At 45.0% G+C, this 27,986-nt stretch overlaps 1 protein-coding gene across 4 annotated transcripts in view; it reads right to left on the bottom strand.

The window, feature by feature from the left end:
* Positions 1-27,986, bottom strand: part of MAP7D1 (MAP7 domain containing 1) — a 72,070-nt gene that overhangs the window by 34,083 nt on the left and 10,001 nt on the right. For all 4 annotated transcript variants that reach the window (XM_039353355.1, XM_039353356.1, XM_039353357.1 and 1 more), the window contains exons 2-3: positions 2,709-3,128; positions 1,607-1,675 (exon numbers count right to left, since the gene is read on the bottom strand). In XM_039353355.1, the coding sequence (XP_039209289.1) occupies positions 1,607-1,675; positions 2,709-3,128 (489 nt within the window). The remainder of the gene's footprint in view (positions 1-1,606; positions 1,676-2,708; positions 3,129-27,986) is intronic.

Here is a 27,986-nt window from a genome sequence, read left to right as displayed (position 1 = left end):
ATGGGGTGAGGGGGATGAGAACTAACTAAATTCTTTTACAATTCTGACAGGAAAATGTTACACTTGATTGGCAGTGATGGGTTGTTGTTATGTTTAATTGTCAACAATACTAGAATTCATCTTTCTTTTTTTCTTTTTTCTTTTAGAAAGTGGAAAGGAAGAAAACAATCAAGTAAGTGATAAGCTTAAATTTGGGGATTCACAGGGAAATAAAGGTCCCCAAATCCTTTCTCTCACTTGATATATTCTGTGTAAATTCAGTCATTTGGAGGTGCTTTCTCACTTTCATTCTCCTGTCAGGGGGGAAGAATGAAAGGACATTTTGTTCACAATCACAAACACTAAGTTTGGCCATGAATACAACAGCAAGAAAAGCATGTTAGTCTTGATCCCCCCCCCCCCAATTGGGCTTAGTCTTGAAGGGAAAAAGGGCAGAATTTCCTGAATCTAGAGTCTCCTTAATTGTCATTGGATGACAATTCCCATCATCCCCATCCTCTGTGTAGAGGGCCGGGCAAGAAAGGAACCTAGTCAGTTCACCTAGAGCCGTGGTGGCGAACCTATGGCACGCGTGCCACAGGTGGCACGCAGAGCCCTTTCTGTAGGCACATGCGCCGTCACCCCAGTCCTAGGCCTTCAGCTGGGTTTTATAATCCCTTTTTGCTTTAGGCCTCCACCACCATGTACAAAAAAAAAAAAGAAGGTTAGTGATAGTAATAGTAATAGTCGTAAAGTTGGAAGGGACCTTGGAGGTCATCTAGTCCAACCCCCTGCTCAGGCAGGAAACCCTACACCATTTCGGACAAATGGCTGTCCAGTCTCTTCTTAAAAACTTCCAGGTTCAATCAATCAATTTCAAATTCTCGCGGGGAAAAAAAAAGATCTCGCAAAGTTGGAATTGATTGATTGAACTTTTTAGTCCTACCCAGTCTGCTGTTACTACTGAAGCCACACCCACTGAATTGGTCACACCCAGCCAATGGGCCACGCCCACCCGGCACCCGACGATACATAAGTGGGTTTTGGGTTGCAATTTGGGCAATTGGTCTCTAAAAGGTTCACCATCACTGACCTAGAGAACACCAGGTTGAAAAAGAAAGTGAAATAACTAGACCATAAATCAGGATTTGAAGGCCTGACATGGCTCAGTGAGATGACTCCAAAAGTCATCTAAATGCATTGGATGGCATCTCCCATCATCCCCATCCTCTGCCTGGAGGGCTGAGCAAGATAGGAACCTGGTCAAATCACCTAGAACAGTGGTTCTCAACCTTTCTAATGCCGTGACCCCATAATACAGTTCCCCATGTTGTGGTGACCCCCAAGTGGGTGTGGCCACCAATAGGAGGGAGTAGGACAGCTAGGGAAAAGGGAAAAAAATGGCGGACAGCATGGTTTGGCGACCCCCGTGAAATGGTCATTCGACCCCAAATGGGGTCCCGACCCACAGGTTGAGAACCACTGACCTAGAAAACACCAGGTTGAAAAAAAAAAGGTGAAATAACCAGACTGTCAATCTGGATTTGAAAGCCTGACATGGCTCAATGAGATGATCCCCCCCCATCACGAATCCTGTGGTACAGATGTTAGACAGCCTCCTCCTTACCCAGATGTTTGGCTCGTTCTTCACGACGCTCCCGGGCCATTCTGTGTCTCGCCTGGGCCTTTTGAGAATCTGAAAGAAAGAGAATCCAAAGGCATCAGAACAATGAAGGGAAAGTCGGATGAATTGCGAAGACGATGAACTTGCAGTTAGGGCTAAATTAACTTCTTTGCTTCTAAAGAAAACAGCACAGGTCGTCCTTGACTTACGACGACAACCGAGCCCAAAATTTCTGTCACTAAGCAAGGCAGCTGTTTTGCCCCATTTTACGACCTTCATTGCCACAAATTCTTAAGTGAATCCCTGCAGTTGTTAAATTAGTAACAGGGTTGTTCATTGAATCTGCTCCCCCATTGACTTTGCTTGTCAAGGGGGAATCATATGACCCCAGAACACTGCAACCGTCATAAAGATGAGTCAGTTGCCAGGTGTGGCCAGGAAGAATGCTGCAGTGGTTGTGTGAAAAATGGTCGTAAGTCACTTTTTGCAGTGCCCTTGTAACTTTGAACGGTCACTAAACCAAGTGTGGTAAGTTGCGGACTACCTGTAGGGATATTTACGGCTGACTGGACCTACGGACCTTTGGCACAAAATGGAAAGAAAATGCTATGATTTGTGAGCAACAGCGTCCCAGGCACCGCCTAGATCAGCGATGACGAACCTTTTAGAGACCGAGTGCCCAAAACCCGCCCCCTGCCCCTGCTCCGCCTCCCGTCCTGCCTGCTCCACCCCCTGCCCCGCCCACCCACAGGGCCACGCACCGCCTCCATGGCCCGCCACAGATCGCCCAGGTAGGCCTGCAGCGCCCAGGCAGCCACGCCCTCCGCCCACACCCCGCAGCATCATATGCACGCTATGGAGCGTGAGGGCAGAGTCTTGTCCCTGCTAACTAGCTGTGCTGCTGCGTGCAGACTGCGCCCGGGGGCGACTCTCCTCCAGGGGGGCTGCTGGTGAGGAGGGGGCCGCGGGGGAGGTGGGGCTGAGGCGACAGCACGCGTGCCCATAGAGAGAGCTCTGAGTGCCACCTCTGGCACGCGTGCCACAGGTTCGCTGCCACTGCCCTAGATGCCCTCAGTATGTTGGTTCCACTACAAAAAAAGCCTACCTTGTTTTGTCCTGGCAGTGCCTGAACCTTGGGCAGGGGGAGGCTGCTCGCTTTTGGGGGGCAGACGGGTACTGCCACGCGTCTCCTCTGTTTGAGGCGGACTCGGGGCTCCGATGGGTGGGGGGCGATCACTCTTAGGAGGCAAGGTCTCTGCTTCTGGAAGTGGGGCAGCAGGCAGGGGGCTGGGCTGGCGAGTCCGGAGGGCAGAACGTGCTTCCGAGACAGGTGTGGTGGGGGTCTTGGCACCAGCGAGTTCATTTGGGGCTGGCAGTGTCGCAGCTGCAGCTGGCTGAGACAGGACTGCTGGATGGAGGGCTGGCGGGGTCTGGCGGCCGGACTGAGCCTCTGCCTTCCCCCCCAAGGACGCCGTCTGTTCATTTCGAGGCGCTGGCATCACTTCCGACAGGGTCCGACCAGGGGCTGCAAGACAGACATTGGCTGGCTCAAATCTCACTTAGCTGCTGATACGATCAAAAATTACAAGTGCTGTTTTAGAAGGATGCTGTCCCTGGATGAAAGACCATGAGGAAAGCCTCATGCTGTGGATTAGACTAGAACAGTGTGTTTCAACTTGGCAACTTTAAGATGGGTGGAGCACAGCATCCAGAATTCTCCCGCTTGCTATTTTTTGGTTTCTGTTTTTCTAGTTTCTGTTTTTCCCCTCTAGTCATTTCTTAGGATTGATTCATTTTGTTCCTCCTCTTCCACGAGGGCTTCCTGAACTGTGAATAATCCCAATTCCCCCACAAGCTCCCCCCATTTCTTTCCTTCCAAGGCACCCCCAAAATACCTAGATCAGGGGTAGGCAACCTTGGCTCTTTTATGACTCGTGGACTTCAACTTCCAGAATTCCTGAGCCAGCCATGCTGAAGGGAAAGGGAGAGGTTTCCAAGCTGAGCCATGCTGGCTCAGGAATTCTGGGAGTTGAAGTCCACAACTCATAAAGCGGCCTAGGCCAGGGGTAGGCAACCTTGGCTCTTTTATGACTCGTGGACTTCAACTCCAGAATTCCTGAGCCAGCATGGCTCAGCTTGGAAACCTCTCTCCCCTCAGCATGGCTGGCTCAGGAATTCTGGGAGTTGAAGTCCACGAGTCATGAAGGGGCCATAGTTCCCCCATGCTGGCTCAGGAATTCTGGGAGTTGAAGTCCACAAGTCATAAAAGAGCCAAGGTTGCCTACCCTTGACCTAGATTGAGCAAAGAGAGCATAGCTGACTGGAGAATTCTGGGAGTTGAAGTCCACCCATCTTAAAGCTGCCGAAGTTGGGAAACAATGGACCGGGAAGTCAAAAAACAGCGCCCAAAGAGAGAGGACCAACATTTCCTCAACATTATGAAGAAAGCCTCACAAACAGCCTTTACTGTGGATACCCATTTGCTCTCAGGCCCCAGAAGCATGGCATAGTCAAATGAAGCTGCCGAAGATCACCCCCCCCCCCGTACACACAGAGCTTGGATGCAGGTGCCATCTTTAGGGGCAAAGCCATCCAAACTTTCAACTGGTCTGTCAAACATCATCTGATCTAAGACAGGTGTGAGTTTCCTAGTTTCTATTTTTTCCGCTCTAGTCATTTCTTAGGACCGATTCATCTCGTTCCCTATTGCACAAAGGCTTCCTGAGCTGTTAGTGACCCCAACTTCCTCAGAAGCTCCCCCCCATTCCTTTCCTTCCAAGGCACACCCAAAACCCATAGATTAAGGAGAGAGAGAGAGAGAGAGAGAGAGAGAGAGAGAGAGAGAGAATCGCTAGTTTTGCTGATACCCACATATGTAATTCTTCACTATCCTTGATTCCCGTAGACACACTTGCACAAACACCCAGACAGACACACAAGCACATCGCAGCAGCAGCAGAGCCTTTTCAGACAACAATGAAGTAATGCATCAAGAATGTCCAGCAGAGATGCAGAGAAGCCCAGAGAACAAGGCTGCAAATGTCGGTTCTGCCAAGGGAGGGAGGGCGTTGAGCTTCTACGGAAGGAAGGCAGACCAGAGAGAGTCAGAGCCAGCCAGCCGGGCGTGGGGGAGAGGAGAAAGCAGGATCAGACAGCAGAGCAACCGTGGGAAAAATCTCCTGGGCGGGCTGGCTGGCCTCAAAAAACCAGGCCTGCTTTTTCTATACTGACCACCCACCCTTTACTCTTGATTTCAGACAACTGCCCTTCGCACCGGTGTAAATTTTCAAAACCTTTTGCTCTTTATTTCCATCATTTCATTTTTTACAGTACTCACGGCACCACTTTCCGCAGTCTTTTCCATGTGAAAAAGTTGGAAATGGGTCTGTCTTTTTAGAATGCATTGACATGAATTACTGTTTGGGTTTGGATATTTTTATTAAGAGATTTTGTCAAGCTTTAGCTATCTCCTCTCTCTCTCTCTTACCTCTCTTCTCTCTCTCTCTCTCTCTCTCTCTCTCTCTCTCTCTCTCTCTCTCTCTCTCTCTCTCTCTCTCTCTCTCTCTCAGTGGTTCTCAACCTTTCTAATGCAGCGACCCCATAATACAGTTCCTCATGTTGTGGTGAACCCCAACCACTTATACATCACCGGGTGCCAGAGGCGTGGCCAAAGAAAAGGGGAAAAAAATGGCGGACAGCCTTGTTTGGTGACCCCCATGAAATGGTCGTTCAACCCCAAATGGGGTCCCGACCCACAGGTTGAGAACCACTGATCTATATCTATCTATCTATCTATCTATCTATCTATCTATCTATCTATCTATCTATCTATCTCTATCTATCTCTATCTGTCTATCTCTATCTATCTATCTATCTATCTCTCTCTCTCTCTCTCTATCTCTATATCTATCTATCTATATCTATCTGTCTCTATCTATTTATATCTATCTATCTATCTATCTATCTATCTATCTATCTATCTATCTATCATCTGTCAGTTTGTCTGTCTAATTTATATAGAGCTGCCTATTTCACAAGGAAGTGACTTTGGGCGGCATAAAACCAAAACAATAAAGTTTTCCTTGGCCTTGCTCTTGAATTTTCCTTTGTAAAGCAGTTATAAACATAAACAATTAAAATGTTTCATCCTTCTGAACTGCTTTCCGGTTTGCCCCTTTTTCAGTGTGAGGCACTTTTTCCCCCAGCTCTGTCGTAACTTCAAACAGTCACTAAAGGAACAGTTGTAAGTCAAGGACTGCCTGCATAAATGACTTTCTGCTGAAAAAAAGAAAAAAAAATTCAAGAGGGATACCGCTGGTTGAAGTGACTGATGCTTTATCGGAAACTGGGTTTGATCAAATCTTCTCATAACAGCATCTGTTCGAGAGGGGAAAAGTGGCGGTTTACTTTGGGGGGGGGGCCTGGAAGGCAAATGCAGGCGTTCCTTGACTTACAACCCCAATTGAGCCCAAGCATTTCCACTGAGAAGGCGCTTGTTTAAGTGAGCTGTGTCCCATTTTGCTACTTTTTGTGCCACCGCTGGTAAATGAATCGTGGTTGTAATAATAATAATAATAATAGGAACTGCTTCCATCCTGCGACGATACCTGTAATACCATCAAACATCCACATCTGCCTATCCCAGGTCCTGGGTAAGGACTCAATAGGTAGACAAAATGCCAAATCCAGTCTGAACATCTGGCTGACTGTGCAATGATCCATAATAATAATAATAATAAAGTTGGAAGGGACCTTGGAGATCATCAAGTCCAACCCCCTGCTCAGGCAGGAAACCCTATACCATTTCAGACAAATGGCTGTCCAGTTTCTTCTTAAGAACTTCCAGTGTTGGAGCATTCACCGCTTCTGGAGGCAGGTTGTTCCACTGATTAATTGTTCTCACTGTCAGGAAGTTTCTCCTTAGTTCTAGGTTGCTTCTCTCCTTGATTAGTTTCCATCCGTTACTTCTTGTCCTGCCTTCAGGCGCTTTGGAGAATAGCTTGACTCCCTCTTCTTTGGGGCAGCCCCTGAGATATTGGAACACTGCTATCACGTCCCCCCTCGTCCTTCTCTTTGTTAAACTAGACATACCCAATTCCAGCAGCCGTTCCTTATATGTTTTATGTTAAGTGAACCATGTGGTTGTTAAGGGAATCCCAAACCCGGGTCAGTGCGACTGTCATAAATAAGTGCCAGTTGCCAAGTGCCGAATCTTGATCACGTGAGCACGGGGACGCTGCAACAATTTTAAGTGTGAAAAACAATCATAAAGTACTAACGGTACTTTCAGTGCTATTGTAGCTTTGAACGGTCACTAAACAAATGACTGTAAGTCAAGGACTAGCTGTATTGATTGGAAAACCCTGGGAGAGGTACTTGTTTAAACTACTGTTAAATTGATAAATTACATCCAGTCTAAGAGCTTCTGGAAGAAGACATGGAAAGTATAATAGGGAACAATTTGTCTCTGGCAATTGCCATTTCACCTAAGTGGAAAAGCCTTTTGGGATAAAGTATCTCTGTTCCTTTAATGCAGTGGTTCTCAACCTTTTTAATGCCGCGACCCCCAACCGGTCGTAAGTCGAGGACTACTCAACCGGTCGTAAGTCGAGGACTACTCAACTGGTGCAGCACCGTTTGCAGAATGGGACTTTTGGCGGGCTCAGCAGGGCAGAGACAGCCTGGATAATTCCTATTGGCTTTTGAAAGCCAATAGAATTAGACTCTATTCAAGAGAGTCTATTCTATTGGCTTTCAAAAGCCAATAGAATAAAAGGGAGTAGCACAGCTAAGGAAAAGGGGGGGAAAATGGCGGACTGCATTGTTTGGCGACCCCCATGAAATGGTCGTTCGACCTCAAATGGGGTCCCGACCCACAGGTTGAGAACCACTGCTTTAATGCAAGAATCAATCCCCATCAATCCTTGAGTAGATAATAATTTTGATAAATTTTATGGCATTCCTCCAGCTATTCCAGATGGCATTGGAGAAGGAAATCCTCTTTTGTTATTAAGAACCAGCCATTGCCACTCCCTTATTGATTCTGCCTGAGCCACCATCCCAAAGAACAAAAGGTGGTTAACCCTCGGATGAGAGACCACAAGGAATTCCGTGGGTGAAACTGGGGCCATTTAAAAGAGGTTCCCTTTAGTTAAATGCTGCCTTCTTGCAGGACAGAGCAAATATGCTTTCTCTATCCTGGTCCCCACCAGTGTTTTCCAATCTTGGCAACTTTTAAGATGCATGAACCTCAAACCCCAGAATTCTCCAGCCAATATGCTGGCTGAAAATTTCTGGAAGTTGAAGTTCACACATCTTAAAGTTGCCAACATTGAGACATACTCATCACCACCTTCTGGATCAGCATTTCCAGTTTCAGATGGTGCCCCCTCCCCTCGTGTCCCAGGAAGCCTTTAAGACTCGGCTCTGTTCACAGGACCGGAGTTAATGTGGGTGTGAAGTCAGGCCCCTGTTACATTGTTACTTGGTACTATTTGTACTGTTTGTTATTTCAGTCCAAGCTCCCTGTTTATTTGGATTTCAATTGTTTCATTCTTTTTTTATGGATTCTGCAAGCAATGCAGAGTCCACTGAAGTGGGAGACCATATTCAATTCAATAAATATATTAAATATTAAATTAACCCATTTTTCAAGGGTCCAGAAATGGATCGATGCAAGGTATTAAAGTCATAAGAATTAACCTGTCCAAGTTCAGTTTGGCAGATGCCAGATTTTGAAGAATCTGGTTCTTGTTAAGTTGGTTGACCCCCAACAATAGAGGGACACGGAGAACTAGCAAGAGCCATGAAGGAAATGTGCACCCATCAACAAAGATCTGAATCATTTTAGACTCTATGATCCCCTGTGTATTCCACTCAAATACTGCCTGCTCTTCAACAAATCCTGTTTTTATTTTAGGCTTCATCAATAGCCGGGACATTTGCGAAATTCTGGGAGCTGAAGTTTTTACACATTGGATGGAGAGTTCCCAGATTGCTGGGGATCGATCTAAGTTGGAAACACATTGTGATAATATGGAATTCATCAAGAGAAGTGCTGACCACCCCCAGCTATGCCTGGAAGATTATTGGAAGCTACATGAGACCTTCAAAGGTTATTAAAGTTTTTCCTTCAACAGTCGTACCCAACCATAGCCATTTGGGAGTTGCAAGGCCAACTAAAATGAGCACAATTTGACACCTCCTAATATGTGCATTTCAACTCCCAAATTTCTCAGCAATGCCATGATAGCTGGAAAATTTGAGGACATCTTCCATTTATGGAAGGCACCTGGAATGGAATGGAATAGAGAAATGTAAAACAGAACAGAACAGAATAGAGAAATGAAGAATAGAATAGAATAGAATAGAATAGAATAGAATAGAATAGAATAGAATAGAGAAATGAAGAATAGAATAGAATAGAATGGAATAGAATAGAATAGAGAAACAAAGAATAGAATAGAATAGAATAGAGAAACGAAGAATAGAATAGAATAGAATAGAGAAATGAAGAATAGAATAGAATAGAATAGAATAGAATAGAATAGAACAGAACAGAATAGAATAGAACAGAATAGAATATTTGGCCAAGTGCGATTAGACACACAAGGAATTCATCTCCGATGTATAAGCTCTCAGTGTACATACAAACAAGAAAGTAATATAATCACAAGATATCAATAGGAGAAGGTAGTAGTAAAGATGAGAAGGATAGTACTAATACAGCCCTACTACATGGGTAAATATCCTTAGACATTCTGTGGGAATTAGGTGTTAGCAGAGTGAAGGCAAGAGGGAAAAACCTGCCTCTGTGTCTAGTTGTTTCGGCATGCGATTCCCTGTAGATGTATTTGGCCAAGTGTGATTAGGCACACACAAAAAAAACCTTGTGTCTAACGCCATAAAGAGGAAAGCAGCTGAAACAGTTTATGTCCAGGATGCGAGAGGTCTGCAAATATCTTCTCAGCCCTCAGGTCTTCGACAGAAGGCAGGCTGGTTGCAATTAGTCTTTCTGCAGTGTTAGCTACCCATTGTCCTGTTTGGTTGCTGTACCAAAACAGGTAGTTATAGAAGTACAAGTGACAAATTTGCTATGCCTGACAGCAATGCAGCTGAAATCTCAGACACCAAAGAATCTTTCTCATTAGCTTCTACTGAATGCTTTCAACTAGACATGCTGGAGACTCAACTCAAGAGTTAGTGCTCGCAAAGTGTGCTCCTCCACACTGCCCTTCAGAGAACAGACACATAACCAATATACACCAGTCCATCAATCATCTGACAGCTCCCTTTATCCCAATCCCATTGCTTTAAACCTTGAGCCGGTCTTGGCACTGTGTAATTAGGGAGTACAAGCCGCTTAGTCAACAGTATCGCCCTTCTGGATAATGATGGATGAGCTACGTCCAGTGCAGGAGACAAAAGAAACTCAGCAGACAGAGCAAAGAGAAAAAAAGAGGTGTGAAGGGACATTGGAGGGGAGAGCAGAGTGACAGCCAGACCAGGGACGGCGGTTGGCAAGGAGACCTGGAACCAATCGTTCCCCCAAGCTTTTGAGAAGTAGATATGAATTCCTATTCCTAAGTGTAATTCTTATTCCACCACCAGATCCAGAAAGGTGACAAAAGAATTAAGCTGAACTTGCTCATGCACCATTATTAAATGGTGGACATCAAAGCTGTTTTCTCCCCTCCATGCAAAGGGAACATTTGAGTTCATCTGAGATGGCCTCACTGCGTGGAAACAGAAGGAAACATTTAGGCCAGTCTGGGATGCTTCCCACAAACTGAATATTTTGTTGTTGTTGTTCAGTCGCTAAATTGTGTCCAACTCTTCACAACCCTATGGAGCATAGTATGCCAGGCCTCCCTGTTCTCTACTATCTCCTAGCATTTGCCCAAATCATGTTGGTTGCATTGATGACACTATCTAACCATCTCATCTCCTTTTGCCTTCCATCTTTCCCAACATCGGGGACTTTTCCAATGAGTCTTCTCTTCCCATTAGGTAGCTAAAATATTTGAGCTTCAGCTTCAGTATCTGTCCTTCCAAAGAGCAGTCAGGCTTGATTTCCTTTAGAATTGACTGAGTCGATCTCCTTGCAGTCCAACAACTGAACATTAGCTCTCCTAATTTTCAGCAATCATAGCCCTGGGGAAAGCCCTTTGAGTGCAACTGCTGTAGTAATCCCAAGTAAAGCAACTCTGGTGGATGGCTGTCCAGAGTGGCTCTAGATCCAGGCACAAATGATTTCTTGAAATTCTCCACCAAGGTTGTAAGCAGAGAAGTTGGAAGGTTAATTTTTTCCTCTGTTTTTTTTTTTTTTTAGGAGAAGAAATTCTTCCAGCAGTTCTCAAGTTTACAATAGGACTGCCACTAAAAAAGTTCCATGAAGAGTTTAGAATCCAGGGAAGTTTCTCCAAAGAAAAAGAGGTCAACAAGCGTCCAGGAGAACAGGCAAGTGATATGTACATCATGGTGCATCTGATGTCATCACAGCTTCTAATGATCATAAAAGATTCATGCACACTCCTCAGTTGCCTCGTAAGTAAATGAAGTGAGACAATGATGCTCACCCATAAATATTTCACTGAAGACCCATTTTCCTTTGCCAGAAATTTCTTTAAAAAAAGCTTTAATTTAATTGAATATGAGTCAAAAGAAAAAAAATGTAGAATTAGTCTGCTCAATCTCGGCTCGTTGGTTCATTTAGTCTTTCTTTCGGTCAGAGTTTCTTTGCATTCAATCAGAATCTGTCTTCCTATTATCTATGGCAGGGGTCTCCAAACTTGGCAACTTTAAGACTGGTGGACTTCAACTCCCAGAATTCCTCAGCCAACCGTGCCACGATTCCATGCCCTGCATGTCTGGAAAGGTAACTAACAAATATTGAGCTTTGTCTGTTTCACAGGGTTCAAGTATCTAAAAAACTGCCTTCATTCCTTTCCTTAGTCTTTCCATCTCAAGGTTAAGCAGATCCAGCTCTATCAGTTTCACTTTGTTTGCTTTGCTTTGCCCTTTGTCCTCTTCCAATCCTGTTTCTCTGAATGGTCCATCAAGTACGGCTTCCAGTCAAGACGGATATCCCATCAAGAGTTGGGCAGGTGAGGAATTGTGCAAAAATCCATCACGCTCTTCTCTGCCTCTCACCAATATCTCAGTTGGGTTTGGTTAAGGCAGGGGTCTTCAAACTTGGTCCTTTTATGACTTGTGGACTTCAACTCCCAGAATTCCTCAGCCAGGCACGCTGGCTGAGGAATTCTGGGAGTTGAAGTCCACAAGTCATAAAAGGGCCAAGTTTGAAGACCCTTGGGTTAAGGAAAGGCTTTCTCCAAGACTCTTGAGAGAGGTCCAACTTTGCCTGGGAGGATGGCATCAAATGGCAACAGTCATCAGCCACTCTTGGTCCTTTGTGGGCCAATTTTTTACCACTCTTCATAGAGAAAAGGGCGTAGACTTCTTCATATCCAGAAAGGACTTAAATGTCTCCTTAATTCAGGGGTAGTCAGGACTTCAAAGAGGTGACGTGGACTTTGGAGAGGACTGAAGTTTGATGGACATTTGGTGTCCCTTCTTCACTTGTTAACGATGAAATACCTATTTATGGCTGAGCAGGACAGATAGTCTTTGACTTGCAACTGCAATCGAGACCAGAATTTATGTTGCTAAGCAAGGCAGTTGTTAACTGAGTCATGCCCAATTTTATGACTTTTTCTTGCCGTGGGTTTGAAGCAAACCACTTAAATCGCGAAATGATTCGTGCAGTCATTAAGTGACTCCAGATTCCCCCATTGACTTTGCATGTCAGAAGCCGGCTAGGAAGCTAATACAGTAAATGGCAATTACATGATCCAAGGCACTGCAACCATCGGAAATACAGTTGCCATTTGCCAAGGGTCTAAATTTACATCACATGAGTGGTGAAACTGTGACAGTCGGATGTGTGAGGACCAGTCATCAATCCCTTTTTTAAGTGCATTTGTAACTTTGTACAGTCACTAAATGAATGGTTGTAAGTTGAGGACTACCCTGTACGGTTTTCGTGTTTTCCATCTCAAAAGAATAGGAAACTGTGCCACAAGTTTTCAACACTCACAGCCAGAGGGACAAGTACAGGGGGCACTGGTCTTATGATAGCCAGAGAGGAAGAACACGTCTCGGTTTCTGTTACACCACATTTTGGAAGCATTTTCAACTCCAGATTTAGCCAGAACCTGCTCTTTGCTTTCGACTCTCTTGACTGCTGACAGGGTACATGTTTGCATCTTCTTTGGCATCTGCCAAGCTCCCATACAAATATGCAAAGCACGTGCCACGTCATGTGTGCTAAGCACCCGCTGATAACAGTTTATATTGTTATTTGTTTACCTACTGGAGAATTGGATTAGCCGGCTTTCCACAGTATGGTTGCAGCATTCCAGAAATCAATCAATCAATCAATCCATCACAAAATCAAACAAACCAATACGTTATAACAAAGGAGATGCAAAATGGAGGGATGGATAGCTATGTTGTACTTGACATATTTTGAACGATTGGTCTTCCACTGTAAATAATTAAAATAACAAAGCACACTTGTTCCTGACATTTCCAGAAGAATAAAAAATGTGTTTTTTTTAAAAAAAAGACTAATTTGGAATATCTATAAGATAAGAAAAATATAATTGACTAAAGACACGATTATCTTTATTTTAAATATTACTTTGGGTTTGATATATCTTAACTAATCAATGGTTAGGGGATAGAGAGTGTTTGTTTTTATGTTATACCTATTAATGTTTCAGAATTATCCTCTGGGAAACAACTGTATTAACATAGTAATGAAGGAATAAATGTTGTACTATTTTGCTTCAGGTAGTCCTCCACTTACAGCTATTTGTTCAGTGACCATTTGAAGTTACAATGGCACTGAAAAAAGTGACTTAACAGGTAGTCTTCATATCAAAGTCTGTTGCAGCATCCCCACTGTCATAAAATCAACATTTGGATGCTTGGCAACCAACATGTATTTTATGATGGCTGGAGCATCCTGGGGCCACATGATCAATCGCCATTGGCAAGCTTCTCAGCTGACTTCTGATAAGAAAAACTATGGGGGTGAGCTGGATTCAGCTAATGACTGCATGGTAAACTGTGGCAAAACAGATTGCAAAATCAAGAGTGACTCACTAAACTTCCGCCTTGCTTAGCAGTTGAAATCCTGGTCCCAGTTGTGACCATAACATCCAATACTAACTGCATTTGCTAGTACGTGGTTGTATTTATTGACTTCATTCTGTTATTGTTCTGTTAAATTTGGCCGATCCTTGACCGAATAATATTATGGCGTGTGCAATTAGTGGCAGGCTCAGAGATTTCTTCCTGGATCAATAGAGGTTCTGTTGAAAGCCCCCACCCCACCCTAACCCATGTGATGCAGGAAGCTGTTTTTATAATTAGGCTGAGTTATTTCTGTTAGCTTGATGCGGCCTAAGAAGATTGGGCTTGTTTTCATCTTCCCGTCTCTCAGCAGATTTAGGGAAAAAAATAAAATCCAAACATGCGGAGATGAGCAATCATTTCTAGCCCTTTTCCATTTTCACGGTGGATCAGCTGAAACAGATCATTCCATGAACAGAGGGCAGATTTGGATGTAGGATTCAACCCTTGGCACCAGCCCCTGGCTCAAGATTAAAGGGGAGGGGGACATGTCAGATTGGTGCTGGCTTATTTCTTGGAGAAAAACGCCAGCTCTGGAAAGCCTGCCAGAGTTATAAGCTGGCAAAAGTTTTCCAAGATCACAGAAGTTTGCGTCGGGGAAGGAGAGGCAGGGAAAAGGCATTCCTCTGTCTCCCACTTCGCATATGTGCAAGCATGCATAAACACCCAGGTGCACACAGGCCCAAAGGCCAAGCCAGGAAGATGGAAGAGGCCCCAAGGGAACAAACAAGTGGAGCAGGGTGGTAAGAGATAACACTGCTTGTTGCAGAGCTTCAGAGAACTTCTGGGAAGGCCCGACGGTCTGATGCGGGCAGGAGGTGGCGAGAAAAGATGGCATCAGGGAGGATAAAAGATGGAGGATTAAAAGCATTTGACTTAAGAAAACCGGCTTAACACACTGGATTATCTCTAGGACAATAAGATTTGCCAAAAAGACTGGATTAGCTCTAGAACGCACGATTAATTAAAATCATTTTTTAAACAGAAGCACCTTGAAAGCCAAAGCAATTTAGATCTACATTCAGACACCGATCAAGAGAGACACCTTCAAAGCCCAAGGAATAAACTAAATGGTTCTTGTTTGGTGGTCCAAAACTCTCATCCAGGATTTCTTAGACTCAGCCACTTTTAAGAGGTGCTGGCTGGGGAATTCTGGGAGCTGAGAAGTCCACGCCTCTCCAAATGCTAAGCTTGAGAAACACTGCTTAGGGCACCAGATGGCACCTCCCTGCCACAGATCACTTGCATATCTAAAAAAGCAAAACTGGAATTGCAGGAGGAGAGAAGAGGGTGTAGGAATTTCCCAAAGCATCCAATTTTGCAATCTCAGATCTTGGGTTCCCCATGCCGGATGGGGAATTCTGGGAGTTGAAGTCCACACCTCTTAAAGTTGGTGAGGTTGAGAGACCCTGGGCTAGCCTTAAGCAGAAAAGTATCTCCAGAGATGGACAGGAAATTCCTGCTGGAAGGTCCCCAGTTCAACGCCTACCGTGCCCATTTCCAAAAGGATCAGATAGTGAAACCATTGTGCAGGTACGCTTTTGCTGGAATCTTTGAGAGGCTACCACTAACCTCAATGGGGTGTCCGCACGATGTGATGAAATAGTCAGATTAGCAGCCACAAGGTTGCACATTGAAAACATTACAGGTGGTGCTCGGTTTACAACTGCAATCGAGTTTGAAACTTCCATCGCTAACCATACAGTTCTTAAGTGAATTGCACTCCATTTTACAACACTTCAAACCGGTCAGTCCTAGAGGAGATTAACCCCGACTGCTCTTTAGAAGGCCAGATCCTGAAGTTGAAACTCAAATACTTTGGCCACCTAATGAGAAGGAAGGACTCACTGGAGAAGGGCCTAATGCTGGGAAAGATTGAGGGCAATAGAAGAACGGGACGACAGAGAATGAGATGGCTGGATGGAGTCACTGAAGCAGTAGGTGTGAACTTAAATGGACTCCAGAAGATGGTAGAGGACAGGAAGACCTGGAGGAACATTGTCCATGGGGTCGCAATGGGTCGGACACGACTTCGCAACTAACAACAACAACAACAACAACATGGTTATGAAGCAAATCTGACTTCTCCCATTGCTTGTTGGAAGCCTCCAGGGAAGGTCAAAAATGGTGATGGTGTGATCCCTTCAATAGTCATAACTGTGAGGACCTGTTGTAAATCGCTTTTTTCAGTACCATCATATGTTTGAACGGTCATTAAACAAACGGTCATAAGTCAAGGACCATTTGGATCCTGCTGTAAACTGTACAGTCTTCTATTCAGAATGCCAAGGATCCATTTAATCCGTCAAGACCCTAACAAAGATTCTGTGCATTATTATAAGCAGCTTTACTACCGCATTACTTAGTTTTCTTTAGACTGACACTCACACTTAGAATTTCATTGTTAAAAACAATAGAGGGTGGTTCATTTGCATATTAAAGAAATGGAAATAAATCACCCACAGCAGTGGTGCTCAACAAGCATACCGCAACACCCGGCACGCTGCGTGCTTGTTTTGAGTGCAGTGAGAGAGTTGTGACTTCTGTTATTTTTGCTTCTTCTTTTTTTGTATTATGCATATTCTGAAATATCCATATATTCACTTAAGTGCAAATATTTTAAAACATTGAATAGCTTCCCTTCAAATCAGGTCTTGCACGTTTATACGTCTATACAATTAATAATTTTCTGGTGTGCCACAGGACTACTGCTACATTCAGTATTGTGCTGCAGATTCAGAAAGCTTTAGAACCACTGATCTGCAAGTTCAAATCCCCATGTGAATTCACAGATCGTTAAAGACAGTTGTAGTTAAAGACAGTAGTAAAAGTGTCTTCATGGAAAAGTCAACAACCCGTGATAAGTGAGCCCAACAAAGAGGAAACTGTGGGTGTGCCAGAATTAGCCAAGGACTTAATCCCCGAAGCTCCTGTTCTGGGCTTATTTCAACACAGATGAATCATGAGAAGCCTTCTGCACACTTACCGCATTAACGTCTACCTGGGTTGTGCATTGTTTCAGATTACTTAATAGGGAATGCCTTTGCAATAATTGTTTAAACCAGTGGTTCTTAACCTTTTTGAACGAATCGCCCCCTTGAGCCAATGAGGAAGTTGTCATCACCCCCCCTCCCCCAACATAACCTCTCAATCACAACATAGGAAATAATTCTTCAATTTATGCAAACCCTTTTTTTGTTTTCTTTAAAATTGTCATCAGGACCTATCGATGCAAATAATTTATTTCCAGTCTTTTTCCCATATCTCCCATATTCTGGCCAATGGCGCGCCACTGTATTGGTAGAGGCTGCTGCGCAACGCACATGAAGATAAGCGATGCGTCTTCACATATGTACGGCGTTCTGTCCTGAAGCTAGCTGGAAGAATATTTGAAAACACAATTCAATCCACTAAGAGCGAGCGATCTGATGTTTTTGTACGACAGATATGCAGCGATTCACTGTATGAAAAAGTCTCAAAAGTATCCCCAAAACGTCTCGCTCCATCGCCCCCATATCGCCCCCTTTTCGTACCTTCGCCCCCGCGTCGCCCCTTTTTGTTCCAACACCCCCCTGAAAAATGAAATCGCCCCCTGGGGGGCAATATCGCCCAGGTTAAGAACCACTGGTTTAAAGCACTGCCTCCCTCTAGAACAGGAGTGGACAACCTTGGCTTTTTCATGACTCGCGGACTTCAACTGGCTGGCTCAGGAATTCTAGGAGTTGAAGTCCCCAACCCCTGGACCGTGGATCGGTACCGGTCCACAGCATGCCATCAACCGGTCCGCACAAACCAGCAAAGCCCCATCCATGAGATGCAGTTAGCACACAAAACCACGCACTCTCCGGTCCGTGAAAAAACCTTTCTCCACGGAACCGGTCCCTGGTGCCCAAAAGGTTGGGGACCTCTGCCGTCAGACATTCCTGTTTGCAGCAGATGCACAGCTGGTTCATGTTCAACTTTTCAGCTGCTCACTTGCAGATTCCCAAACAAAAGGAAGCTTTCAGCCAGCAACAGATGGAGGGTTAAAATGGAGGCGTTCGAAAGGGAGGCTGCCGCAAACATAAGGTGATCCCAAGATTTCCAGAGGTAGGAAAAGGGAGACGGGATGATGAGGAAGAGACACAAAACTCCGGGGTGGGGTGGGGGGAAGTGGAAGAGAATAGTCTGGCATTCCAGAGTGCCATGTTTTATTGCAATTCCTACTTACTGGAAAAAGAATGCAAGTTGCCCATTTTTTTCTTGGCTCTGTGTCTCCTGCCTATTCTAAAATTAGCACCTGGCTCTTCTGTTGCAAGGACTATCACCATTTTCTACAAGATTCCAGAAATACTGACGTTTGTGGCCAGCAGTTATACAGGAATAGATTACATACAGGGAATCCTTGACTTACAACTGTAAAATGGGTCACCGTGAGACCCAACCCGTTTTTTCCCCACAGTAGATTGGATAGCCGCAAATTGGAAAATAACGGTTGAAACTTGAATATGTGATATATCGTTCATCTCATTCCAACGTGCCAGTCATTTCATCCTTCTATCAGAACTATTTTCACCCCAACAGATCCTCAGAAGAATCAGAACTTGGAAATCCAATTCCGGGGTAGCTTTCTCCTCCCCCCCCCCACTGTTTTTTCTTGTGTGCTATATATTTTAGAATCCCAAGCTTGGGCGCAGCTTTGATATTTTTAAGCTGCTGCAGAAAAACCTTTTGGCTTTAAGGAGGGATAAAATAAATGTGCTTTAAAATAATAATGATAATAAAAACCTGTTACTACAGCTTAGCTAGCTGTTCTTGTAGACAGGCATCTTCAAGGCCTCCTCTTGGGGATTTGTTATCTTTAAAATGGACTTTGACTGGATACTGCATCCTGACTTTTCATGTGACTATGGGAGAGCAAATAAGTGCAGAAGCCACACCAAGAAAGTCAGGAAACTTTCTCGGCACATAAATGCATAATTATTCAGAACTAAGAACAGAAGGCTGCAGCCAAGAAATTAAAAGATGCTTGCTCCTGGGGAGGAAAGCTATGGCAAATCTAGACAGCATACTAAAAAGCAGAGACATTACCCTGCCAACAAAAGTGCGTATAGTCAAGGCCATGGTTTTCCCAGTGGTAATGTATGGCTGTGAAAGTTGGACCATAAGAAAGGCTGAGCGCCAAAGAATGGAGGCCTTTGAACTCTGATGCTGGAGAAGACTCCTGCGAGTCCCTTGGACTGCAAGGCGATCAATCCGGTCAATCCTAGAGGAGATCAACCCCGACTGCTCTTTAGAAGGCCAGATCCTGAAGTTGAAACTCAAATATTTTGGCCACCTAATGAGAAGGAAGGACTCACTGGAGAAGAGCCTAATGCTGGGAAAGATGGAGGGCAAGAGAAGAAGGGGACGACAGAGAATGAGGGGGCTGGATGGAGTCACTGAAGCAGTAGGTGTGAACTTAAATGGACTCCAGAAGATGGTAGAGGACAGGAAGGCCTGGAGGAACATTGTCCACGAAGTCACGATGGGTTGGACACGACTTCGCAACTAACAGCAACAACATGGTTGTGAAGCAAATCTGACTTCTCCCATTGCTTGTTGGAAGCCTCCAGGGAAGGTCAAAACTGGCGATGGTGTGATCCCTTCAATAGTCATAACTGTGAGGACCTGTCGTAAATCGCTTTTTTCAGTACCATCATACGTTTTAACGGTCATTAAACAAACGGTTGTAAGTCAAGGACCATTTGGATCCTGCTGTGAACTGTAGAGTCTTCTATTCAGCTTAAATGGACTCCAGAAGATGGTAGAGGACAGGAAGGCCTGGAGGAACATTGTCCATGGGGTTGCAATGGGTTGGACATGACTTCGCAACTAACAACAACAACAACAACAAAGAACAGAAGGGAATGAAGATATTAATCTGATTCTAAAAGATTTTATTTTCTTTGTTTGCTCAAAACTAGCACAAATGCATCTACTCAAACTTTGCTGCAATTGCACGCATCCCACCCACCCCCCTTTTGCAAAATGGTTGCTAAATGAACCCATTTCTAGGATCAGCATAATATTCCAAAGCAGACACGCATCCAGCAGGGAGCAGCACCCAAACTACTTCCCATCTCTTCTTCAAATGACGGAAGCCACAAGGTGCCTCAGCATCCCTCCACCTGCAGAGAAGGGCTTGGCCAAGGATGCCACAACATTGCTTCAGGCACTTTGACACTCTCACACACACACACACACAAACACACCTGCCGACATTACTACGGAATAAGCAGGCCAGGTCCATATGAAATGGTGAGCCGCCAAAACAAAACAAAAATCTATCCCAACTCAAGATTAACAAAGTTTAGTGGACAATGCAGAAGGAACGGATTTGGAATTTTCCTGTAGGGCAGTGGTTCTCAACCTTTTTAATGCCGCCACCCCCAACCGGTCGTAAGTCGAGGACTACTCAACTGGTGCAGCACCGTTTGCAGAATGGGGCTTTTGGCGGGCTCAGCAGGGCAGAGACAGCCTGGACAATTCCTATTGGCTTTTGAAAGCCAATAGAATGAGACTCTATTCAAGAGGGTCTATTCTATTGGATTTCAAAAGCCAATAGAATAAAAGGGAGTAGCACAGCTAAAGAAAAGGGGGGGGGGAAATGGCGGACTGCGTTGTTTGGCGACCCCCGTGCAATGGCCGTTCGACCCCAAATGGGGTCCCGACCCACAGGTTGAGAACCACTGCTGTAAGGAAACAGAGTCAGGACAAAGCTTAATGCAGAAGAAATCTTGCTTTGATTTTGTCCATGTGGCATGACACAGAATTTACCAAACATCTGCTAAGCTTTTGGTCTTAACAAATCCAGCCGGAAGAGGAAGAAGACTTCACTCACTGCTCCCTCCAAGTGGTTCTCCCTATAATTAGAGCCTATGAGAATTTTTTAAAAAAAGAATCCCCAAATTGAAAGAGTCAGCAACAGCTACAGCTCCCTCATTGGCTGCCCATGACTGGGAAGGTGGCCAGTGTTTTGAGTCCCCGGTGTCTTTTTCCTGCCTGTTCCACCCCTTCGCCAATTACAGGGCTGGGCAGGCAGTGGCCAAAGGGACAGGGACTTAAGTGCGGGTCTGGCCAAACCGCAGCACCGCCTTGCTTTCCCTAAAATGCTGCCGGCAGGGCAAAGACAGGGTGGTTGCAAAGGGTGTCGGCCGAATGCAAGACAGAGCAGCAAAAACAGCCGCCTCCAAGAAGATGCTGACCATCGGGTCAATCCCACCCTCTTGTTTACTCCTGCTTTGCTCTGTGGATGTTGGCTGCGCACTGCTGCTGAGTGTGGCTTGAGTGTGGCTAAGCGCACTGGAGGGTGATGGGCTCAGAGGCCAGAGACAGGCCCTCCGCATTCAGAGCATTTTTGAGTCAGCTTCGTGGAGGGAAAACAGGCGTTCCAAAGTGGGTCACCAGGAACCTCTTGCTAAGCACAGCCACCGTCTCTCACTCACTGACAACTCCGTTCTCTTTCTCTCTCTCTTATATAACTTTTATTACAGAACTTTTTTAAAAATAAATAAATAAAATAAAAACAATTCCAATTTTGAAAGAAAAAAAAAAGGAAGAAAAAGGGAAGGAAGGAAGGAAAGAAGGAAGGAAGGAAGGAAAAGAAAAGATGGGAAGGGGAAGAAAAGCCAAAATGATAAAGAAGCAACTTCTGGTTTTCTAAACAGCAATTACAAGTACCGTATTTTCCGGCGTATAAGGCGACTCGGCGTATAAGACGACCCCTGACTTCGGTGCCGATTTTCATGCCTAGAAAGTCATCTTATATGCCGGAAACTACCGTAATTTCCGGTGTATAAGACGACTCAGTGTATAAGACGACCCCCGACTTCGGCGCCGATTTCAACGCTTTAGAAAGTCATCTTATACGCCGGAAAATACGGTATTTATATTTTGCCCTCTCTCTGTAAGGTTGCAGCTTAACTTCCTTTTTTCCATTTCCTACTTTTTCTAGTCATCAGACCCACAGGGAATCACAAGTTCATTTTTTTTCCTTATTTCAGCAAAAAGTCCCTAAATGGTTTCAACTCACTAATAAATGTAGTCATTGTCCTTTCTCTAATCAGGCAAGTCAATTTCACCATCCCTGCTAATTCTGTCCTCTTCACCAGCCAGGTATTTGAGACTCTTTCCACTGACATGCATATAATAATTCTTTCCTGACCAAAATCTCAGGAGAACTAGAAGATAGGAACTTTATTCTGTCTCCCTCCCTCCCTCTCATTCTCTCTCTCTCTCCCTCTCCCTCTCTCCCTTCCTTTTTTTTTTTTAAAGTAGTGTGGGACCATCCATCCCCACATTTTTGGGGGTCCCAAAGCCACAGTAGAATCACCTGGCATCACATTTTGACGAGGCCACTGCCGAAGGGCAGCCATGCCATCTCCTACCATTTGGGAGAAGGAGATGTTCAAAGAGGGACATAAGAGCCTTAAAAATGTTGACTTAAAAGGGGGCCATGGAGTCTCCCAGGTAGAGAGAGAAAGACAACAGCGGCAGGTGAGTGGTGGAGGACCTGCTTTGCTGGTTCCAAGAAAGCGGAGTTAGCCTCAAGATATGGAGAACTGCAATCATAGTGGAAAAGGCCACACCAGAAGCAGCTATCTGCAGCAGCACTGTGGCCGTTGCTCCAACCATACTCTGCATTTAAGGTCAAGGAGAGGGAGCCATGTTGATGTTCTCCTGGCTTCCCAAAGATGCTTTTTCAGGAGGCAACTGGACTTTCTTGTTTCTCATTGAAGACATTTCACTTCTCATTCAAGAAGCTTCTCACCCAAGAGCTGAAGAAGCTTCTTGGATGAGAAGCGAAACGTCTTCAAAGGAAAACAAGGAAGTCCAGTTGCCTTGTGAAAAAAGCACCTTTGGGATATCTAGGGCTGGATGGCTGAGAATCTTCACAGACATTCTCCTAACTTCCTTGGCCCAGAATGGCACTTAAGTTTTGCTCCATGGAAGAGGAGGAAGAAAGTAACGACAAAGAGACAAAGAGGGAGGAAAAAAAAGTTGCTTTCCAAGAAGCATTTCCTGCAGAGTTTACCAACAACGTCCCCGATACGCTCCTCCTAATTTTGTTGGGGTGCCATGTGGGGCTAGACAAGGACTGAAAGGCATTTGAGTGGAAGCCCTCAAGGAGCTGCAGAGGACAGAAATGCATTCTTATCATGCCTAATAACTAGAGCAGAGGTCCCCAACCTTTTGCGCACCAGGGACCCGTTCCGTGGACCGAGGTTTTTCCGTGGACGGAGGAGGCATGGTTTTGTGAGCTGCCTGCATCCTGCGGATGGGGCTTTCCTTGTCTGTGCGGCCCGGTTGCTGGCATGCCGCAGCCTGGTACCAGTCCACGAACTGGGAGTTGGGGACCCCTGAACTAGAGGCTGAGACAGGAAGCAGGAAAGGTGAGCGTCGGCTTTGCATTCTTCTGCATTAAGGCTACTCCAATAGGATGACCAATGTCCCCAACCTGATGGGTTGTTGTTGTTGTTAATTGTGAAGTGACTGACCCATCGTGACCCCATGGACAACATCCCTCCAGATCTTCCTGTCCTCTACCATCTTCTGGAGTCCGTTTAAGCTCACGCCTCCTTCTTCAGTGACTCCATCCAGCCACCTCCTTCTCTGTCCTCCCCTTCTTCTCTTGCCCTCCATCGTTCCCAGCATCAGGCTCTTCTCCAGGGAGTCCTTCCTTCTCATTAGGTGGCCAAAGTCCTTGAGCTTCAACTTCAGGATCTGGCCTTCTAAAGAGCAGTCGGGGTTGATCTCCTGAAGGACTGACCCGTTGGATCGCCTTGCAGTCCAGGGGACTCGCAGGAGTCTTCTCCAGCACCAGAGTTCAAAGGCCTCCATTCTTTGTCGCTCAGCCTTTCTCATGGTCCAACTTTCACAGCCATACATTGTAACTGGGAAACAATAATTAACCTGCAGGAAGTTGGTTTGGAGGTCTGAGCTTAATAGGACCTCTGCCTGAGTAGGGCAGACAGGGCAGGGAAGGACTCCTGAGAAGGCAGGACAGAAGCAGGAAAAGCCGAGGGGGGTGAGGGCAGCCTCAGCGAGTGACAGGCCAGAGGAAATAGGCTTGTCTGCTTTTCCTCCAGTTTGGGAACGGCTCTAGGGAAGGCCATCAAAACATTATTTCTACGATTCAGGAAGCACCTTCCCAGTTCTTCTTTTCAACAATGTCTAGGAGCTACGTCAGCAAATCTCATTTCAGTCGAAGAAGAAGAAGAAGAAGAAGAAGAAGAAGAAGAAGAAGAAGAAGAAGAAGAAGAAGAAGAAGAAGAAGAAGAAGAAGAAGAAGAAGAAGAAGAAGAAGAAGAAGAAGAAGAAGAAGAAGAAGAAGAGAAGAAGAAAGAAGAAGAAGAAGAAGAAGAAGAAGAAGAAGTAGTAGTAGTAGTAGTAGTAGTAGTAGTGCTTGGAGACAGCAGAATAGACGAGAAAGAACTGGAGAAGATAACAAAATACAAAGACCTACAAATAGAAATAGAAAGACTGTGGCAAAAGCAAGCAAGGGTAGTACCAATAGTCATAGGCTCCTTGGGTGCAATCCCAAAACAACTGGAGCACCACTTGAACACCATTGGCATTGACAAATTCGCTATTAGTCAATTGCAAAAGGCGGCCTTACTAGGAACTGCTTCCATCCTGCGACGATATCTGTAATACCATCAAACATCCACATCTGCCTATCCCAGGTCCTGGGTAAGGACTCGATAGGTAGACAAAATGCCAAATCCAGTCTGAACATCTGGCTGACTGTGCGATGATCGATAATAATAATAATGTTGGAAGGGACCTTGGAGGTCATCAAGTCCAATCCCCTGCTCAGGCAGGAAACCCTATACCATTTCAGACAAATGGCTGTCCAGTCTCTTCTTAAAAACTTCCAGGGTTGGAGCATTCACTGCTTCTGGAGGCAGGTTGGTTAATTGTTCTAACTGTCAGGAAGTTTCTCCTTAGTTCTAGGTTGCTTCTCTCCTTGCTTAGTTTCCATCCGTTGCTTCTTGTCCTGCCTTCAGGCGCCTTGGAAAATAGCTTGCTTGACTCCCTCTTCTTTGGGGCAGCCCCTGAGATATTGGAACCCTGCTATCATGTCCCCCCTCGTCCTTTTCTTCATTAAACTAGACATACCCAATTCCGGCAGCCTTTCCTTGTATGTTTTAGCCTCCAGTCCCCTAATCATCTTTGTGGCTCTTCTCTGTACTCTTTCTAGAGTCTCAGCATCTTTTTTACATCGTGGTGACCAAAACTGGATGAACTTGCAATGCTGCCTTAACCAGAGTTTCAAAAGGCAGACTGCCTTGTCGGTATCATCACTTTCCAAAACCAAAATGAGATAATGCTGTTTGTTTTAAGGCAACATAACCTCAAAGCCCTGTTGGGTAAGGAGCAAACGGGCTCAACTGAAAAGGATTTTTTCCAGGAGCGTCTGCAGTGTTTGGTCAAAGAAGTCAAAATGGGGGCTACAAATAATGCAATCCAAGTTTGGTGTGTGTGTGTTTTTTTTTTTATGCGCAGTGTATCCCACTCCCTGGGTGACATGGGGGGGGGACCTAAGGCACTCTGAGGAATTCATCTATAATATTTTGTCTGCAATAGCTCATTTTCATAGCCGACGAACAGCTGAATAGCTGTGAGAAACTAAGCTGCAAGTTTGAACAAGCCCTTTTGACTTCACAGGTAACAGAGGCAGCACAAACGCATATTTTCTAGTTCGGCTTTCGAAGTATGATATGAACACATTTGGGGGGAAATAAAGGCTGGGATAACTGGAGTACAGAAAAGTCTGTTATTCCTAGAAATTCATCTGAAAGCTTTCTCTACTAGGATGGAATTTCATGTTTATCCCAAAGTTTAGGCCAGGGGTAGGCAACCTTGGCTCTTTTATGACTCGTGGACTTCAACTCCCAGAATTCCTGAGCCAGCATGGGGGAACTCTGGCCCCTTCATGACTCATGGACTTCAACTCCCAGAATTCCTGAGCCAGCATGGCTCAGCTTGGAAACCTCTCCCTTTTCCCTCAGCATGGCTGGCTCAGGAATTCTGGGAGTTGAAGTCCACGAGTCATAAAAGAGCCAAGGTTGCCTACCTCTGGTTTAGGCCAAGCTTTTCAATACGACTCTGAGACAGCGGCTGTTGTTTCTCTGCTGAATGATGTAAAAATTTAAAACTCTATGATTGGTGCCTGCTTTAGATAAAAGCAGCAGCTTCTCTCATCTCCCACTGAGCTGGGTTTGCAAACAATGAGCTATAATTCCCAATTTCTTCAAATATAAACCTCATGCTAGCGAAACAATGGCTGTGTTAACATTATCCATAGTTATTCTGTGATGTCTGCATTTTCAGCTTAATACAATGTAGAGACCTATTCACTGTGGCTTACTCCAATGGCACTCTCCCATCCATCCATCCATCCATCCATCCATCTATCTATCTATCTATCTATCTATCTATCTATCTATCTATCTATCTATCTATCTATCTATCTATCTATCTATCTGCTCCAAGGTCAACTTCAGACCAACAATCAAGTAAACAATACTCCAAACAAGAAACTGCCAAAGAGCCATTAGTAAACAGCCCAAACAAGGAATCCCTTAGACTGCTCCCACCCACATACGGTGGCAAGACACCAGAATATAAACTAACAGCAAACAGTACTCCTTAATAGCACTGATGAAACATCTACAAAAAAAGAAGCAAACTCAGAGAGCACCAATGACCCTTCTATCTATCTATCTATCTATCTATCTATCTATCTATCTATCTATCTATCTATCTATCTATCTAATCTCACATTCCTACACTGTTCATCTGACAGTTGAAGCCCCCACCTCTTAGAATTGTCACAGTTAAGAAACGCTGCCTAATATCAGCCGTGGAAGGAAGAAGGCAGTCTTGTGTACAGACCTATGTTTGATCAGGGCTTAGCAAATATTTGTTGAGGTTGCCAGGGTAAATGGAGGATGGCTCAACCCCAGAACTGTCCTGAAATTTGCAACTCCTGAGAAATGGGGTAACCCTTTACCAAAATACAGGGGGGCCACGGGAACAGCAGGTGCCATTTTCCAGTCTGTGGAAGAAAGGGGGTTCAACCCCCTCACTAGGGAACTGAATTCTGGAAACATTGAGGAAACCAGTGAGGTTTACACTGAAGGTAGTCCTCAACCTATGACTGTAATGGAGTCTGCCCATTATAATCATCCGTCGCCACCCATGTGACTGATCTGATTTTATCACCTTTTTTTGCGGCAGTCATTAAGCAAGCCAATTGTTTGCTGAGAACCAGAAGCAAATGCCAGTTTTCAGCCAATTTTCATCTTAAAACATTGTCACATGAACACGGGACACAGCAAAGGGTCACTAATGCAGGCCAATTGCACCCGAAATGCGGTCACATAACTTCAGGGGAGGGGGGTTAGATGTTGGAAGTGTGAATCCAGGTCATAAGTAGCTTTTTTTCAGGGTCCATCCTAACTTTGACTGCCTGTAAGTCAAGGATTATCTGTATAGGAGATTATACTTGAGGAAAACTATGGCAGATCTAGACAGCATACTAAAAAGTAGAGACATCACCCTGCCAACAAAAATGCGTATAGTCAAGGCCATGGTTTTCCCAGTTGCAATGTATGGCTGTGAAAGTTGGACCCTAAGAAAGGCTGAGTGCCAAAGAATGGAGGCCTTTGAACTCTGGTGCTAGAGAAGACTCCTGCGAGTCCCCTGGACTGCAAGGCGATCAAACTGGTCAGTCCTAGAGGAGATCAACCCTGATTGCTCTTTAGAAGACCAGATCCTGAAGTTGAAACTCAAGTACTTTGGCTACCTAATGAGAAGGAAGGACTCACTGGAGAAGAGCCTAATGCTGGGAAAGATTGAGGGCAATAGAAGAAGGGGACGACAGAGAATGCGGTGGCTGGACGGAGTCACTGAAGCAGTAGGTGTGAACTTAAATGGACTCCAGAAGATGGTAGAGGACAGGAAGGCCTGGAGGAACATTGTCCATGGGGTCGTGATGGGTCGGACACGACTTCGCAACTAACAACAACAAGGTTTGCAATGAACCTAATTATGCATGCATTGTGAACACAGTCATTGTCAGGAAAAACCAACCATGTGCAAACCTCAAGATGTTGGGCTACAAGTTCCACCAACGGGAAAGCTGATGGAAGAA

The sequence above is a fragment of the Crotalus tigris genome, unplaced genomic scaffold (genome assembly GCF_016545835.1).
Source record: "Crotalus tigris isolate CLP2741 ecotype Arizona unplaced genomic scaffold, ASM1654583v1 scf7180000018517.1768243, whole genome shotgun sequence".
Taxonomy (NCBI): Eukaryota; Metazoa; Chordata; class Lepidosauria; order Squamata; family Viperidae; genus Crotalus; species Crotalus tigris.
Note: the sequence above shows the minus strand (reverse complement) of the source record. Positions and strands in the feature narration are given on the sequence as shown.